This window comes from Echinops telfairi, unplaced genomic scaffold, assembly GCF_000313985.2.
Source record: "Echinops telfairi isolate 266 unplaced genomic scaffold, ASM31398v2 ScPeMD7_443;HRSCAF=831, whole genome shotgun sequence".
In the NCBI taxonomy this organism is placed as follows: Eukaryota; Metazoa; Chordata; class Mammalia; order Afrosoricida; family Tenrecidae; genus Echinops; species Echinops telfairi.
Genome location: NW_022104341.1, coordinates 7,071,068 through 7,089,276, shown reverse-complemented (window position 1 = coordinate 7,089,276; position 18,209 = coordinate 7,071,068). Strand labels below are relative to the sequence as shown.

Here is an 18,209-nt window from a genome sequence, read left to right as displayed (position 1 = left end):
TCTGCTATCGGGAGGCGGGGCTCCTTTCAAATCTCCTAGGCTCCACCCACTTTTGCCATAGGCGCGCGGTCATTGGTGCATCCAGATCTTCCCCGCCCCTGGGAGGCGGGGCTGCAGCGGCCGGCCGGCCGGAAGTCAGCCGGAGGGGCTGGGGCTCCTTGGTGAGACTGCGCACCCCCGGCTGTGCCCGCGACGGGGGGCGTTCGGCTCCCGAGCGCCCGGCAGAGCGCGTCCCGCAGTGTGGCGGCGCGCTGGGCAGCGGAGCTACGAGCGTGGCTGTCGCGCCTTGGTCTCTGGTCATCGCCCCTCCTCTTCTCACGCACCACAGAACGACTGCCTTCTGAAAGGGGGGTCCTTACCGTCTGGTCTGGGGCCCCGCGGTCTTACCTGCCACCGGCGGACAGATGGAAAGGCTCAGTTGCCTGACTTGGCTCGCTGCTAAGGATAATCATTTCCTTGGGTGACCTCTAGGCCAAGGCCACATTGCCAGTGTTTCTCAATGGTGACTTTTCCATTTTTGCAGAAGCACCTACACGCATTTAAGGGATATTGAGGTCACGCCTCAAGTGTCTCCTGTCGGGCGGCTAGTGGTTTCAAACTGCTGACCTGTCGGTTAGCCGCCCAAGGTGTCACCCACCATGCCACCAGGGCTCAGTCTAAGCCACCCCCAGGGGCATTGCACCCTGCCCAGTGGGGCGGCAGTGAGGTTTTGAGTCTAAGGCAGACATTGACCTTCTCCTTTCCCCCTCTTCTTTATCACGTTTTCATTCAAAACTGGAGACAGCAGAGTGTGAAGCAAACAGGCGCGGTGTTGCTTCTTTCTTGGTGGTTGGGCATGCGCACCGCAGAGCATTCGCCAATGCAAACAATTCTACTGGAGCAATTCGGTGCCATCTAATGCATTCTTCAAGGTGCTCAAGCATTCTCACCTTCTCACTCCAAATTGTTCCCCCTCAGCCCAAAGGCCAACCCCCCTCACTGAGTCCCTTGCAGCTCCCCTGTGGAGTTTCTGTGGGAAACAAAGGGCTTTCCATCTGGGTATTTGCATTCAAATCGAGTTGGGCAGCTTGAACTCTGTGCCTCTGTCCACTTGTCCTTATACCGAGGACAGTAGGATGAGTAAAGATGATTTGGAAAATAACTATAAGCATAACATTTTATACCATAGACTCTGAGGGACATGGATGGAGTCTTTATAACTCTTCACCGTGGAACTAGAAACTGTATTTGTCAAATGCTTAATCATCATTTTAAGGATTTCCTCTCCGCTGCTTCAAAAGCTGCCCGTGCCATCAGTTAACACAGTGTCTTAGAAATACATGTTAAATTTTTAATGTCAGAAGGCCCGAGAGGTTGGCTGAGCAGCTTTCTATAAACAAAGAACTCGAACTTGAGTCCCCAGAGTTATGAGCCGTTTGGCCATTAATAGGCTTTTTATTTGTTTACTTCTTTCAGAGTAGGGGGTGGGGGGAGCTTTGAGTCTGTTGAAAGTCAAAGCTAAATCAAAGGGGACTAATGCGGATGTAGTTACGTTAAAATGTAACACCTTATCATCTGTTCTCCCTCTTGGCCCGTTTTAAATTTGTTCTAGCTGTTATTCTGCTTTCTTTCCTGTTGAAGTTTTTTTCTGTTTTGTTTTGTTGTTGGGTTTTTTGTTTGGTATGTTTTTCTTTACATGAAATGTAGGAACCCTGGGGGTGGAGTGTTACCTGTTGGACTGAGATCTGTGGTCAGCAGATCAAAACCACCAGCACTTCCCAGGGGAAAAGACTGGGCTTTCTACTCCTGGAAGCAGTTACAGTCTTGGAAACCCACAGGGTCACCGTGAGTCAGCACTGACTGACGGCAGGGAGTTTGGGTTGAGAGGATTGGTAGATCTATAGTGACAGAAACTGGATTAACGGTTCCTAGGAGGTATGGGAGGGGGGCTAGCGGGAGTGGGGAATGGGAAGCTAATGAATATAAGAATGAAGAAAATGTTCTAAAACTGATTGTGGTGATGATTGTACAACTCTTCTTGATATGATTGAACTATTGAATTTTATGATAAGTGAATTATATGCCAACAAACCTGTTAAAAAGTAGTTTCTTAGAGTTGTGACAGGGGAGGCTGGGGAAAATGGGGAGCTATTAATAAATATGCTAATAGTTAAATATGTTCAAACCATTAAATTGTATGGTTTGTGAATTATAAGTTAATAAAACTATTGAAATAAAACAAGTTCCATTAGAGACAGAAAAGCAATTTGCAAAATGGGGAAATGGTGAAGAGGTTCTTGACAAAATGCTCTGAGAAGGTTCCAAGGTTAATAAAGATGAAAGCAGCCATCGAGGGGGGATATTTGCGGTGTATTTGGTTGGAAGGAGCCCTGGTGGCCTAATGGGCTACCCTCTGGGCTGTTCATGACAAGGTCAGCAGTTCGAAAGCCCCCTTCTGGGAGAAAGATGAGACTTGCTACTCCTGTGAAGAATGACGGGCTCAGAAACCCACCGGGGCGGTTCTGCCCTGTTCTGTTGGGTCATTCTGAGCTGGGGGTGACCCAATGCCAGTGAGTGTGAGGGTCTTTGAGCTTATTTGGTTGGATCTCAGTTACAAAGCTCAGGTGGCAGAATTTCCACTGACTGCTTTTGCAGGACTAGACTTCCTCTGTAAGGAGGGGCTCTAGGTGAGATATTTTTCTGGAGCATTTAAAGATATATAAATACAGAGTGCCATAAGATAAGAAGAGTCTACGGATCATGGAAGAAGTCAAGCCAGAGTCCTCCTTAGAGGCAAGGGTGGCAAGACTTTGTCTTATAGACCGTGGGCATATTGCCTGGAGAGACCAGTCCCGGGAGAAGGACACCAAGCTTGGTGGTCGTGAAAAAGAGGAAGACCCTCAACAAGATGGATTGACACGGCTGCAACCGTGGGCTCGGTCATAGAACCGTGGTGAAGAGGGCGCAGAACCCGGCAGTGTTTTGTTCTGTTGGGCACAGGTCGCTGTGGGTAGGAACTGACTGGCACCTATCAACCACAAGGAGCTGACCACCAGATTCGCACGAAGCGTGAGATCATCCAGGTACCCGTAGCTTAGCTTCTGAGGTTAGCTCTGCTGAAATGGATTCTGCAGGAATGGGCCAGAAAACCAAGGGCCACCAGCCTAACACAGTCCACAAAGACCAGAGCCCCATCCGACTTGGGTGAGTAGCGACCGGGGTCTGAAAAGCTTGTGAACAGCCATCTAAGGTGCAGCTGTCGGTCTGTCCTTGCCCAGAGGAAAGCAGAGTACAGAATATTGAAGGTGATGCTGCAATTGCTCTGTATGGCCCTTCTGTCCGTAGTCTTCTCAATTCCCACCGAATGACTGGGTGGGAGCAGGCAATGGAGTGTATGGGACAACTATGGGTCCATTTTGTCGTTCTGCTGAGTATGGACTGAGCCCTCTCAGAAGGAGCAACAGAGAATCTCACAATCACCAAGAAAGCAGAGCCTAGAGGGTGTCTCAGATACCATGTGGAGAAGTGGCACCAGGGGCCGAAGCCCCAGAGACCATGGCACTGAGATCATGAGAGACAGAGTGGCCCTCCTGCCCGGGATCAAGTGAAGTTGAATAAGCCTTTGGACAGGAGGCTGGCAAGCAGAATGAGGCACCCTCTGGGGATTTATTAGCTCTAAAAGAGCTTTCTAACACTTGGTGAGCAGCTCAGAGGCCCAAGAGCCTCATGGTTGAGGCTGACAACTAGAGAGAGACGTGGCTGCTGGCATGGCTGAGAAGAGGTGCTGTGTACAAAAGAATTGTATTTTTAAGTATTTCTGACCCAACCTGTTAACTCCCGCAATAAACCCCAAAATCCTGAGTATTGTCTCTGAGTTCTATGGGACCATTGCAACAGATTATCGAATCCAGAGAGAAGTAGCGTGTCCTGGAAGGGATGGTTGGTGTCCGAATAAGGTCCGGAATGCTGCAGGATGAAGGCATATGCGGCCTCTGCCTCATAGGATCATTCTTGGGCAGATGGGAAATTCGAGTCCTTACCGGCTCTGTGTCGCCGGAGGAATGGAGACAGGGGGCTCAGGGAGGATGTGGAGTGAGTGACAGTACACTGTGCGGACTGCAGGGAATGCGATCAAACCAATCTGCCCTGAAAACCTTCACCCAAGTCACAATTAAGAGGGTTTTTTTAAAAGAAAAACTGGTCAAGGGAGGAATACTGGTGTTGTCGTTAAGTGCCTTCAAGTCTGTTCTCATCCATAGGGACCCTCTTAAAACAGAAGGAAGCACTGCCTGGTCATACGCTACCCTCACCATCGTCTTTCTATTTGAGCCCGTTTTTTGCAGGCACTTTGTCAAGCCATCTCGTTGAAAGCTGTGTTCGTCTGGGTAGACTAGAGAAACAAATCCATGGACACACCTATGTGTATAAGAAAGAGGTTTATATACAAGAGCAATTGAACATGGAAAAAAACATCCCAGCCCAGTCCAGATCAAGTCCATAAGTCCAATATTAGCCCATATGTCCGTTGCCAATCTATAAAGACCTCTTCCGACTCACGAAACACCTGCAATGAAGCCAAATGCAAGACAATCACAAGCCAGTGGGTAGAAAGTCCACGGGTCCAGTGGTGGTGTAAGCATCTCAGCGTTGGCAGGGGTCTCTCTGTGGCTTCTCTGACTTCAGAGGTCTGGTTACATCCATGTGGCTTGTCTTCTGCAATGTCTCCCCCAGAGTAGCAGAGGAAGAGAGAGGTGTTTCCCACCTCCAAGGAGGAAGTACTGAAGTTCCCAGAATCTCAGGAGAAGGCCATGCCCACACAGAAGTCTCATTGGCTATCTCCAGATTGACAGCCTAGACTCCACCCCTACACACTTAATCCTTAAACTGACATCAGATTAGGTGACTACCACAAAAGCCTTCCCCTTTTTTGCTGCCCCTCTACGATAGCAAACATGATGTCCTTCTCCAGGGACTGGTCCTCCTGACAACATGTCCAAAGTACCTGAAACAACGTCTCCCCATCCTCGCCTCTAAGGAGCCTCCTGGCTGTACTTCCTCCAAGACAGGGCTGCTTGTTCTCTTGGCAGTCCATGCATGGGACTTTCCCTATTCTTCAAAAGCAGCAGCATCCAAATGCCTCAATTCTTCTTCGGACTTCCTTATTCAAGCTAACTTTCACATGCATTATGAGGCAAGGGACCGTACCATGGTCCCTTAAGTCTCAAAGTAGCATTCTTTAGCTTTTCAACCCTTGAAAGAAGTATTGTGCAACAGATTTACCCAATGCAATGTGCACATTAAAGGTTGTTTATAAGCCTTCCTCCAGTCCTGATGCCACATTCTTCCTCATATAATCCAGCTTCTGATGATGTGCTCAGCATACAGACAGAACAAGTATGGTGAGAGGATACAACCCTGATGCACACTGATAGTCTGGGTGCTTTAGAGAAACAAATCCACAGAAATTCATGTATAAGAGAGTGTTTTATATAAAGGTTAAATGTGCATCACGAAAACATCCCAACCCAGTGCTGCCCAAGCCCACAAGTCCAACATTCACGCATTAACCCATATGTCCAACATCAGTCCACAAAGTCCTCCTCCATCTCACAAAACAGACAATGATGCCAACTGCAGGAGGAAAGCCGAGTCAGTGAGCGTGTAAGCATCTCAGCGCTGGCAGGGGTCTCTACACGGCTGCTCCAACACCCAGGGCTGCATCGGGGTAGGTCCATGTGGCTTCTCCTCAGGGATGTCTTGCAGGAAGTGAGCCTTGCCACCTAAAGCAGGGAACTGCTAAGGCAGTTGCACCCTGGTGTGACCATCACAAAGCAAGGGACCCAAGAACTAGAAAGGTGAAGCTCACTGAGCCATTTATCTCTCCGCCCTTCAATTAACCCCACATGTGTTCATCGGCCAAGTTGGCACAATGAACTAAATCACACACCTTTCCTGATTTTAAATCGTACAATATGCCCTTGTTCTGTTCTCACAAATGCCTCTTGATCCATGTGCAAGTTCTTCCTGAACAAGATGAAATATTCTGGAATTCCCGTTCTCCTTAAGGCTATCCATCATTTATCCATCAAATATCTTTTCATAGTCAATGAGACACAAGTAGACATCTTTTTGGTATACTCTGCCTTCAACCAGGATCCATGTGAGGTCAGCAGTGACATACCTTGTTCCACATCCTCTTCTGAATCCAGCCCGAACCTCTGGCAGTTCTCTATCAATGCACTGCTGCAACTGTTGATGGATGATCTTCAGCAAGATTTTACTTGCACATGATATTAATGACATTGTTCTATAATTTGTGCATTCTGCTGGCTCACCTTTCTTTGGAATGGTATAAATATAGATCTCTTCCAGTCAGTTGTTCAAGTAGCTGTTTTCCAAATTTCCTGGCATAGATAAGTGAGTGCTTCCAGTACTTGAAGCCTGTTGAAATATTTCAATTAGTATTCCATCAATTCCTGGAGTCTCGTTTTTGGCTCATGTATTCAGTGCGGTTGGAACTTCTTCCTTCAATACCATTGGTTCTTGCTCACAGGCCACTTCTTGACACGGTGGGATGTCGACCGATTCTTTTCGGCACAGTGACTCTGTGTATTCTTTCTGTCTTTTTTTGTTGCTTCCTGCACCATTCAATAGTTTGCCCGTAGAATTTTTTCATATTGCAACTCGAGGCTTGAATGTTTTCTTGAGTTCTTCCAGTTTAATACATGCTAAATATGTTTTTCCTTTTTGGTTTTCTAATTCTGTGACTTTGCACGTTTCATTATAATATTGGACTTGTTTTCTCAAGCTTCCCTTTGGAGTTTTCGATTCTGCTCTGCGACGTCATCATTTCTTCGGTTTGCCTTCGCTACTCTACAATCAGGAACATGTTTCCGAGTCTCTTCTGACACCCCTTGATCTTTTCTTTCTCCACTGTCTTTTCAGTGACCGCTGGCTTTCTCCCACAGCTCACCAGGCCTCTGTCCCTACTGTTCGATGAGTCAAACCTGTTCTTGAGATGTTCCTGGCACTCAGGTGGGAGATACTTCAGGTTGTAATTTGGCTCTTATGGATTTGTGTTCATCTCTTTTTCCGCTTCACTGGGAACTTATGAGGAGCAATTGTTGGTCGGCTCCACGGTCGGCCTCGGCCCTGGTTCTAGCTGCTGATCTCGAGCTTCTCCGCTGTCTCTTCCGACCGATGTCAATCAGCTTGACCTCTGCGTGTTCCAGCTGGAGAAATCCACGTGCGCAGGTGCCATGTGCACTGTTGGAAAACAGAATTTGCAATGAAGAGGCTGCTGCTCTTGCAGAATCCTACCATGCGATCTCCAGCTTCATCTCTACACCAAGACCAGATTTCCCAACTACTATTTCTTCCCCTTTGTTTCCAACTTTTGCATTCCAATCATAAAGAGTTACCAAGCATCCTGATGGTATGCTTGATCGATTTCAGACTGAAGACATTGGTAGAATTCTTCAGTTTCTGCATCACTAGCTTTAGTGGTTGGTGCATACATTTAAATAATAGTTGTATTGATTGGATTTCCTTGTATCTGAATAGATATATCTGATCACAGACAGATAGCATTGTACTTCAAGGTAGATCTTCAAATATACCTTTTGACGATGAATTCAACACCATTCCTCATGGATCTGTCATTCACGGCATGGTAAACCTTATGATTTTTCTGATTCAGAATGTCAATACCCGTCCAGTGCAGCTCACCAACACCTAGAATTCCATAAGGTTTTCCGTGGCTAATTTCCCAGAAGTGGACAGCCTATTCCTTCTTTATAGTCCGTGCTTAGTCTGGAAGCTCCGCTGAAACCTGCTCACTTTGGGTGACCCTGCTGGCACTTGGAACACTAGTGACACAGCTGCCAGCATCACAGCAGCACACAAGCCACTGCAGTGTGACAAACAAAGTGACTGAATAATAATGGAGAGTTAGATTTGCACTATATTGGTGGGCTCTATGAAAATACAAGAGGTAAGACTGTGGGAAGAACAAACTGATCATGTGTAAATGCTCACTGTGACCCACACAGCGTTCTCTTTGACATCTGTGAGTAAGGCAAACAAAACAGCTTTCTTCAGTGGGCCTGCTTGGTTCTAGACTCCAGGTACCATGGAGATCTTTATGGGGGTGCCAGGTTGCCCTGTAGGACTGAGGCTGTCTTAAAACACACAAAACGGAGTTGCTTAGGAGAGACTTGGCAAAAGACGTCAGTTACAAGTCTTAGTTCTGGGGGAGTGTGGAGTGGAGACCCAAAGCCCATCTGTAAGCAACTGGACATCCCTTTACAGAAGGGTGGCTGGGAGGAGATGAGCCAGTCAGGGTGCAGTGTAGCAACATTGAAACATACAACTTTCCTCTAGTTCCTAAATGCTCCCTCCCCCCCCCCCCCACCCCGCCAACTATCATGATCCTAATTCTACCTTGCAAGTCTGGCTAGACCAGAGGATGTACACTGGTACAGATAGGAACTGGAAACACAGGGAATCCAGGACGGATGATCCCTTCAGGACTAGTAGTGAGAGTGGTGATACCGGGAGGGTAGAGAGAGGGTGGGGTGGAAAGGGGGAACCGATTACAAGGATCTACATGTGACCTCCTCCCTGGGGGATGGACAACAGAAAAGTGGGTGAAGGGAGACATTGGACAGTGTAAGATACGACAAAATAATAATTTATAAATTATCAAGGGTTCATGAGGGAGTGGGGAGCAGGGAGGGAGGGGCCGGGTGCATGAACGGGAAGCCGGAGAAGTCTGAGCAGAGCTCTTTGAAAGCAGAAGGCTTGCCTACGACCCCACCCACGTCCTGTGCAGTATGAAGGCCTCATTCCCACACCCTCACGGTAGAGGGTGTGTGACCTTTAAGGGCTGTCCCTCATGCATCTGCATCGAACAAACAGCAGAGGCAGGAAGCTGTAGGCAGAGATTGGGATCTGATTGGTCCTAGGGCATCTCTGTGACCGTTGGCGCTATGATGTCAATTGTTAGCTCACAGTGACCCTATCTGCCCTGCCCCAGAGGGGTTTCCGGGCTGTCTGGTGAGTCGGAATCAGGTTGACTCAATGGCAGTGAGCTTGCGCCTTGCGTTTGCCTCGGTAGAGAAATAGATCACCGGGTCTCTCCTGTGGACTGACCAAGTGAGTCCAAACGCCCAACCTGTCCGTTCGTGGCTGAGCACCATTGTACACGGAGACTTCGCAGGCTTACTTCCGCTGGAGGGCAGCCTCCTCAGCGGAACTGACTGGGCTGGACGCTGATCCAGGCAAACTTCTTCAGCAGAGGTTCTTCGAGAGCCTCAAACCCTGCTGAAAACGGTCTGCGTGTTTGTTCCCAGATTTCCCAAGGATGGCCCTTAACTAGGAACAGTCTAGCTACAGAGGAAGACGCTGATTCCTAACATCAGCAGATGTCTTGGGGAATCAAGGCTTAATTGTCTCATAAAACTCCAGGTGGGAGAGATACTTCACCTCAGCTAGAAATCCGCAGACCGTGGGTCTGGACAGAAAAGCCGGCCGATGTCTCCGTCAAATCACGTTCTTCCCCTCCTCACAGCCTTGCTGAGTATTTACTGTCCAGTGGGCATTTTCCCTTCCTAAACCCATGGTTCCAAACCAGGCCAGGTGAGCGTCACGGAGGGAGAGGAAACGGGACGCTTTGGAGTTGGATGGACCAGGTTCAGAACCCGGTTCTGCTGCTTAATAGCTGCAGAGGGCATTTATCACTAGTAAGCTTCAAATCTATTTATACAATGAAGAGGAAAAGAGATGGGGTGTTTAGGGCACAGAGTCTGATGCCTAGAAGGCTCTTTAGTTATTGTTACTAGGTAACAAGCCAGCCCAAGCTCAGTGGTTTGAGACCATGAAAGCCGAACTCCCTGCCAGCGAGTCAGTGCTGACTCCTCGTGAGCCCCTGGGGGTCTCTGGGACTGGGACTGTTGATGGGAGTAGAAAGCCCGGTCTTTCTCCCCCAAGGAGCTGCTGGTGGCTTTGAACTGCCGACCATGCGGATTGCAGCCTGGCACGGAACCACTTTGAAACAATAGCAGTCATTTTACTTGTTCAGGGCTTTGCAATCTGGACGGGGCTCTGCGAGGATATGGCTTGTCCCAACAAGGTGTCGCCAGGGCTCGACTGGCCTTGACTGAAGTGTTGAAGGCGACCTCATGTGCGTGTCTAGGGCCGTGGTGCGGTCCTCGTTGTGGGCTCTCCTCGGTTAAGATTACTCACACAGGAATTGGCTTTCAGAGAGGAAAAACAGTGAAGCCCAGGCTCACAAGAGGCCCAGCGTCCTTCTGCCGCCGTCTACCGGTCCATGCAAGTCACAGGGTCTGCCCCATTCCGCAGGCGGGGAAACAGACTCCGCCTCTTGGAGGGGAGAGCACTACACATACAAGGGCGTGAGAAAGTCTTGGTTCTGACAGAAGCTTCCAGCCTCTTACTTCTAAGAATGACACCTCGTTTTTGTCCTCCCACCAGGCTTAAGGGGCAGCCGCCTTCCCAGCATCCACTGTGAGGCCACAGAGGGAATCGCCGGCAGTCACCGGCAGCATCTCTCTCCAGCATCTGGTTGGTAGGGAGTTTGACTGGGTTTAAGTCAGCCACAGATGCTCCTGGGAAAAGGACCATGAGGAACGGGGTTGTGGTAGTTACATAATCTGGTGTCAATGAGACTATTTGGAGTGAAGGGGTGGGGTTTAGCCTGTCAATCAGGTGGCAGCTTGATGACCTCATTTGGAGGCGTGAGACATTCCTGTTGACAAGCCACATGGAGCTACACTGATGGAGCCAGAGCCCTGGAACTGGAGGAGCCACGTGGAGAGCCATACCAGTGTTAAGATGCTTACAATGCCAGTAGATCCATAAGACTTTGTACCTACTAGCCTGTGATCTTCCATTGCATGTGTTGTGTGAGGCTGAAGAAGAGTTTATAGACTGGTATTGGACATATGGGCTAATATTGGACTTATAGACTCGGTCTGGACTGGGCTGGGATATTTTCTCAATATACAATTGCTCTTTGATATAAAGTTCTCTATTACACACATATGAGTGTCTCTGGATTTGTTTCTCTAGTCAACCCAGACTAACAGGGATGTAGACGTGGGAAGGGGAAGAGGAATCCTAAGGTCCTGAGATTCCACACTGCCTGGCAAAGGATTCCAAGTTTTTAACAGTTGTTCCTCCAGAGAACGGCTCACACAGATGGACACGTATGCACTGAGACCCACACGTTTATTGAGAGGCCTGCGGGCCCTTGTGCTGGGGCTCCTTATGAAGACCGTCTCGTCAGAGCCAGGCTTCCTGGAGGCAGAGAAAAGAGGGGGTGTTGGTGGCGGTCACCAGGAACAGCCAGAACACATTCAGGATGCTGAGCAACCCCCCGTCCTAGTTCCTTGAGCCCACCCTACAAACTCTACTTACCCTGCTTCCTTGCTGTGCACTGGCTGGGACAGGGCACTAAGCCCACTCACACAGAGAGGTCACTGCAGGTGGGCATGGAGGGAGAGCTACTCTTGTGAGCTTTCCTGGGGAGAAGTCTCTTCCTTCAGTGCACCCCTCAGGGCTTGGTGTGCGGTCCCGTGAACAGTTACAGTCTTGGAAACCCACAGGGGTCGCCACGCGTCAGCATCGACTCGATGGCAGGGAGTCTTGCTGTGTGTTTGTTTTGTTTTTTCGAGAAGGGCTTGGCGTGGCGGTGACACGTTAGAGCTGCTCTCGGGGAGTCAGGTCAGCAGTCCGAAACTACCCGCTGCTCCTCGGAAGAAAGCCGAGGCCTTCCGCTCTTGTAAAGAGTCTCAGCCTCGGACACCCACGGGCCAGCTACGCTCTCCTTCGAGCCACTCTGCGTCAGCATCGACTCCATGGCAGGGAGCTTGTCTTTGGAAGGGATTTGATTTCTTGAATATCATCGATAGACTTAATAGGTGCCTCGTAGCATCTCAGCTTTTATCAGCTGCAAACCAGAGGGGTATTGAACACTAACAAGAAAAGACTCCTTTGCTGTTGGGGAACCGCAAGATCCACGTAAGCACACTACCACCTCGTTCTCCCTGGAATGGCTGTGGGTTCGAACTGCCGACCTTTCAGTTAGCAGCCCAGTGTTTTTGCCCCTGTGCCTCCTGGGCTCCTTCATAATGGGGACTCTCCCCACAGCCACCTCGTCTGTGCTGACTCATAGCAACCTTCTGTAAAGTCTCTGATGCTGTAAGTCTTTAGGGGAGCAGACAGTGTCACCCCCACGGGGATAGCAGTGTTCTCTTAGAAATGGTTTCTAGAACGAGCGGGGGGGTGGGGGTGGGGGCATAGCTGGAAGGTTTAGGAGTATCCGTCCCCCCGGGTACAGCAGCACTAAACAGTTGATTCACTCATCCAGTCCACCTGTCCTTACCTCCTTCGGTGCGGACCACACCTTCAGGTAGGAATTCAGGCATTTCTCAATATTAGCATCTCAGAAATTTCTGGAAGACCGTCTGTCAAAGCACTGGGAAGGGATATTCTAACCCAGGTCTTTAGGAGAGACCAGGATGTTAGTTGGGGTCCCAGGATGGTGAAAACAGTTCATGCTCTCAGCTGCAAACCAAAAGGCTGGAAGTTCAAGTCTAGCTCAGGAGCACCTTGGAAGAAAGGCCTGGTGAGCTACTTCTGAAAGTGCGGCCATTGCAAACCCTATGGAGCTGAGCACAGTTCTAGTCTGACAAGCCTGGGGTAGTCATGGGTAAAATCTGCTCAGCCACAGAGATCTATAAGGCTAGTTACCGAGTCTACGTTCAGGGAAGACTAGGACACAGAATGCCTTCTTTATTTCTAACCAGTCAACAAACATCCATAACTCTGTGCCAGGCTAGATTTGGGGGGTAAAAGGGGAACAAGAACAGTGGGGGATAATGCAAACCTGAACCCACAGCCATCGAGTTAATTCCGCGATTCGCAGCAACCCTACAGGACAGGGTAGAACTCTCCCCATGGGTTTCCAAGTCTCTAAATCTTTATGGGAGTAGAAAGCCTCATCTTTCTCCCACAGAGCAGCTGGTGGTTTTGAACTGCTGACCTTGCGGTTATCAGCCCAATGCATATAACCCACTATGCCACAGGCCTCTTTTTAGTGGCGGCTATAGACAGGCAGATCGATCATGAAGAAATGTACTCAGTGCAGTGGTGGAGATCTTCGCAGTGACAGGAGTGGATCAGTGAATGGATACTTGTTCAGAGGACACATATTACTCTCTGTAAGCAAACTGGCGGAAAAGCCAAACACGTGACTGAAGCTCCCCTGGGCTGAGAGCCAGAGATTGCTTAAGGAAAAATGATCTGGGGCAAGGATGTTAATCGAAACGTTTACGGTGCTTTGCACTTTGAGAAATGCCTTGGAAATCAGGGCCTCGTTTAATCTCCAGAGTGTTAGCCTCGCAAGCTAAAGAAACTTGCTCTCAAGGTCACTCAGGCAGTTTTAAAAAAAAAATCAAGCATAACCAGCCCTGCACGGTGACTGTGGCTCCCGGCGACCTGTGCCGGTGTTAGACGGTGCTCCGTGGAATGCTCGCTGGCAGGTTTTTCGGAGGTGGATTGCCAGGGCTTTCTTCTGAGGTGCCTCTGGGTGGCAGCTGAGAGCACGAACCACTTGCACAAGAGTGGGAAGTGGCCGGGATCTGAGCTATGCCTTGGGATTCCCAGCCACCATCGCACTGCCTCTGCGACGAGCCACTACCAAATATCCGGGACCTCTCCTGCGGGTCAGGGCTCTCCTTTGCAAAATGGATATTGGGACCTTGCCTTCCTACATGGCAGAATCGGGAGAAAGACAGGGAAGCAAACACGGCTCCCGGGTGCATCCTGAAGGGGCAGTGGGGTGCAGCCCTGAGCGGGCAGCAAGACAAGCCTTCCTCTGGCTGGGCGAGAGTCTCTGTCCCTGACTGCTGCCCCTGTAGGAGGGGGGCTAACTGGCACCGGAAGCCACTTGCTCTCCTCTTGCCCTCACCTTTCACATCCACCCTGCAGTCCACAGATGCCTCCTCCCCCAGGGCTTTGATGGCCTTGCAGGTATAGATGCCCCCATCGAAGGGGCCAGGCTTTCAGATCTGGGGTTAAAGGGGAGAGGGAACCACACAAAACATCACAGGTTCGTTAGGCGCAATTGTACAGCAATAACAAGTAGAGATTATAGTAAAGTCATAGAGAGTATGAGAGTTAAAAGATGGAGTCAAGTAATGGAGTCAGACACAATTCATGGTAGCATTGCTCACCTCAGCCCCACTTGTCTTCCTCAGCCTCGTCTTCCTCAGCCACCCTCCCGAGAACCAGGGACCCTCCTTATTTGTTGCTAACTACGCATCATATTACTTTAGGGGGATACATCACAGCATTATGCGTCACCGAGAGGGGCAGTACAATTCATCCTTGAACAGGTTTGATTATTCTGGTGTCTCATACAATAAAGCAGGCAATTACTATCCTGGGAGGCATGCAAGCCCCCTGATAGCAGATAACAACCTACGTCATAGGGAGGGGTTGTAACATAGGCAATACAAGCAATAGGAGGGGGATGACCTAGGGGTGAACGCGCAATAGTAAGAGGAGGGAATAGGGGGGCATGTGTGGCAAGATGGTAGCCTAAGCTTAGTCACCTTAGAGTGGTCCCAGGCTTGCCTTTGGGCACTGCTTCAAGGGAACAATAACAGAAAGGACTGGGCCCTACTTAGGGTGTCAGACTATACAGTCTGGCCGCTCTAGATGGCTGATGTTAGGGAGAATAACCTCTGACTTACTTTTGTTAACCGCCTAGTGTACCGTCATACTCAAGTAGCTAAGTCTGGTACATATTATTGGGGAGACAGCTTAAGAGAAATCCTTCTGTTCCCCACATCCAGAGAGCAGACCCCCAGGCGAGTGAGGGCTCTGTACTTGGGGTTACCTTGGATGTCCATCTTGTTCTTCAGCCAGACGATCTTGGGCTGGAAGGTCAAGAGGAAGGAGCAGCAAGAGCTCATTAGCTCCCCCTGCAGTTAGGACAAGAGCAGCAAGCAGCATGAGCTCTCACCCCCAATCCCCCTACCCCTTCAGTGCCAGGACCTGGAATTTTGCCTGCAAGGCTTGGACACACACCAAGGGGCCCAGGAAGAAGAGGACCCTGGAAGAGCAGAGAGCAAAAGGGCCGAGCAGAGTGACTGGCTCCCCCAGTCCTAATGAAAAGGGAAGGGCTCTTCCTTCCAGCGCTCTTCGCAGCTCCCCAGGCTCTTGCTCTGGGTTGAAACTCCAGCACCTGACACTTCTCCTCCTTCGTGGGCCTCCCACCACAGCCCCATTCTGCCCCAGCAACCCTTTCAAGAGCATAAGCCCTGGGGGTCAGAAGTGTCACACTGTGAGCTGTTGGTACTCTTTTCCCATGGTTCACCTGTGAGCCACTCCTGTCCCCTCTGCCCAGGGAGTAGGTTTGAGAGTGGGCTTTTGAATAGTCTCTGAGTCATCTGGCTCAGGAGTCACTGCACAAGGACACGTGGTGAAGGGTGCCGGTGGTGGTTTATGGCCGGTTTGGCACACAGTGATGGGTTTAAATGGACAAAGAACATTGCTCAGACTTGTGACCAAAGAGGCCTGCATGTCCTCGACCCGAGCGGATGAGGTGGGCGATTAAGGAAAAACCACTGGGCTCCATCACCCCTTCCAGGAGGACAGCTTGACGCTCATGTCCAATTGCCAGCAGAGCATCAAGTGCCTCCTTGTCTGTGAGGGATCAGACAGGAGGGGCCCTGGGCCATCACCTGGGCCAGGCTGCCTGGGACTCCAAATGCCCGGACTACGTGGCTTGCTGTGGGAGAGGCCGTTGGTGGCGATGATAGTAGATGCTCTGATGGGACTGCTCTGTGGCTTAGCTGCAGCTGGGACAAAAGCAGGAGGCAGGCCAGCAGTGTACCAGCCTCCCCACTCACCTTGGGAGAGGCATGGACGCAGCAGAAGAGACGGGTGTCAGAGCCTGTGATTGTGGTGCAGTCGGCCAGTGGCTGAGTAAACTTTGGGGCTTCAGAGAAATCTCACTGGGCGAACTCCTCAATCTTGTAAATAGTAGCTGAGGGGGCCGAGACGGGCCATGGGGGAAGTGTCTGAACTCCCTGCCCCTCTTCCACCCCTCCCACTGCGGGACCTGCATGGCTTTCTGGATGTGGGCGAGGTCCGAGGTGACCGGGGCGGTCTCACTGAGCCCACACTGGTTTTCAGCAAAGACTCAGAACGCCTAGGAGTTGCCGATGATGAGGTTGCAGACCGTGTAGCTGGTGCCGTGGAAATGCTCCAGCACCGTGAACCACAGCTGTGGGGGCCCAAGAAGACGCTGGAACTGAGACCCCCGTGTTGCGTGCTCAGTGCACCCCAGTCTACTCCGTGGAGTTGCCCAGGCCCCACTCCCAAATACCCTGCTCCCCACTCCTTCCCAGCAGGGCCTCTGTGTATCCCAGAAGGGGCGTGTTGCCCGTGTCTTGGGGAGGGGTCCACTCCAGGGTAGCGCTGAAGCCCCAAACATCAACCAACTTGATACTCTGGGGAGGGCCTGGCCTCTCTGAATGGGCAAAGCGCCCCCCCCCCCGGGGGGCGGGGTCACCCCAGATGCCTTGCAACTACTTTCCGCCTGCTCCATGCTCTCTTCCCTGCCCAGGCTTGTCTAGTTCTCATAGCTGGCTGCCCCTCGCCCACCACTGTGTCCCAGACTCAATGTGGGACAGCCCTGGAAGACCACCCTCCCACCCAACCCCCCTCCATACTGATCACCAGGATGTTGATGGTGGCCGTGGCCCCCAGCCCACCCAGCTGCACACTCAGCTGGTAGCAACCTGAGTCAGCACGCTGCGCTTCTCGGATGAAGAGGACGGAGTCCCTCTCCCCATTCCACACACTCACAAGCCGCAGGTGAGCCATGAGCGAGCATATCCCAGAGGCCTCTGGGCTTTTCCTGCCCCGGGCTGCAGGGTGCTAGGACTTGTTCTGCAGATTCCTTGAGTCAGAGGTTGGTGGCTCCGCCCAGGGGGCTCCCTGCTTGTTAGCAACAGCACAGGGCCACGGGAAAGGGGGGTGGTTGGAGCCCACCTCCCTCTGGAAGCTTAGGCTATGGGACCCCAGGGCAATTGGAAGCTAATTCCCAAGTCCTCCAAGTGAAAGTCCCTGGGTCTGTGCTGGCTGGAGGGCGTGGATGAAGCTCATCACATGGGGCTACCCGACCTCTCCCTAACCCAGACAGAGCGAGAACCGCCCACCCAGCCCACTGCTAGCAGGACTCTTGGTATCTGTTACTTAATCAACAGTTTCAGTCTGCTCAAGCCCTGGGGCCCCCCAAGTGATCACCTGGAATGGGATTTGGAGGTTCACGGGGGCTCCCACCTTGCAGATGTAAGTCTGCCTGAGGGCCCCGAGGTGAGAGAGAGAGAGCGAAAGAGAGCAGGAGCCTCGCCCCTCCCAATGCTGCATCCAGCCCAGCCCTGCCTCGCCCCTCTCGTGCAAGGTGACCCGGGCAGGGCTCAGCGAATCAGTTCCTCTCCCCAGAGAATGGGAAGTCTGCCGCAGCTACCTGCCTGGGACTGGAGACCAGGGGCTGCCTGAAGGTCCCCTGGAGGAAAGGCTCCAGCGCTTGGCAGGAGGAGCACTGGAGTGCGAGCCTACTATTCGTTTCCTTGAGTTTATAAGGCTCAGCCATCACTTCTCACCAACGCGCATCTTTCTGCTGTTCCCCGATCGCGGACGCCAGGGTGGCTGGCCTCTCCCCGCCTTTTCTGCAGGCGTCTTTCCCAACACTTCCCCGAGCAAGGCCATTTCCACGTTCATCCTGACCTCCTGCCTGCTGGCCCTGCTCCCCAGCCCGGAGCCAGGCTCTCAGGACCACGCCTGCTGGCCGGGAGGGGGCGGGGCGGGCGCTGACGTCACCGAGGGGCGGATCTTTTGGCCCCTCCCCCCGTCCTGCGCCAGGGCACCTGCGTCGATTTCTTCCCGTCTGTCAGAACCAACTTTCTAGACACAAAACCCGGAGGAGATAAGGCCCACTGCTCACTTCCTTTCGCCTCTCTGCGAAAAGCAAGATTCTGTACAGTGCTGGCTCCCGGGCTGCGGACAGTGCGGGCCCTGGCAGTGCGCAGGAGAGTGTTTGGAGAAAGACAGGCGCCTTGTCTCTCCTCTCAGGATTCCCGCTGGCTGCCAAGGCCTGGACGTGGCAAATACCGCACCTGGGTGCCTCTGGG

The 18,209-nt window shown here is 51.4% G+C and overlaps 1 protein-coding gene across 1 annotated transcript; it reads right to left on the bottom strand.

Annotated features, from left to right (window-relative positions):
- Nucleotides 1–35: 35 nt before the first annotated feature.
- MYBPHL (myosin binding protein H like) lies at nt 36–17,445 on the bottom strand. Its single transcript, XM_045292015.1, is given in 9 exon segments — nt 36–340; nt 13,973–14,072; nt 14,856–14,945; nt 15,921–16,060; nt 16,141–16,323; nt 16,430–16,543; nt 16,746–16,876; nt 17,195–17,205; nt 17,323–17,445. Coding segments are annotated over 9 exon segments (1,197 nt in total).
- Nucleotides 17,446–18,209: the final 764 nt, after the last annotated feature.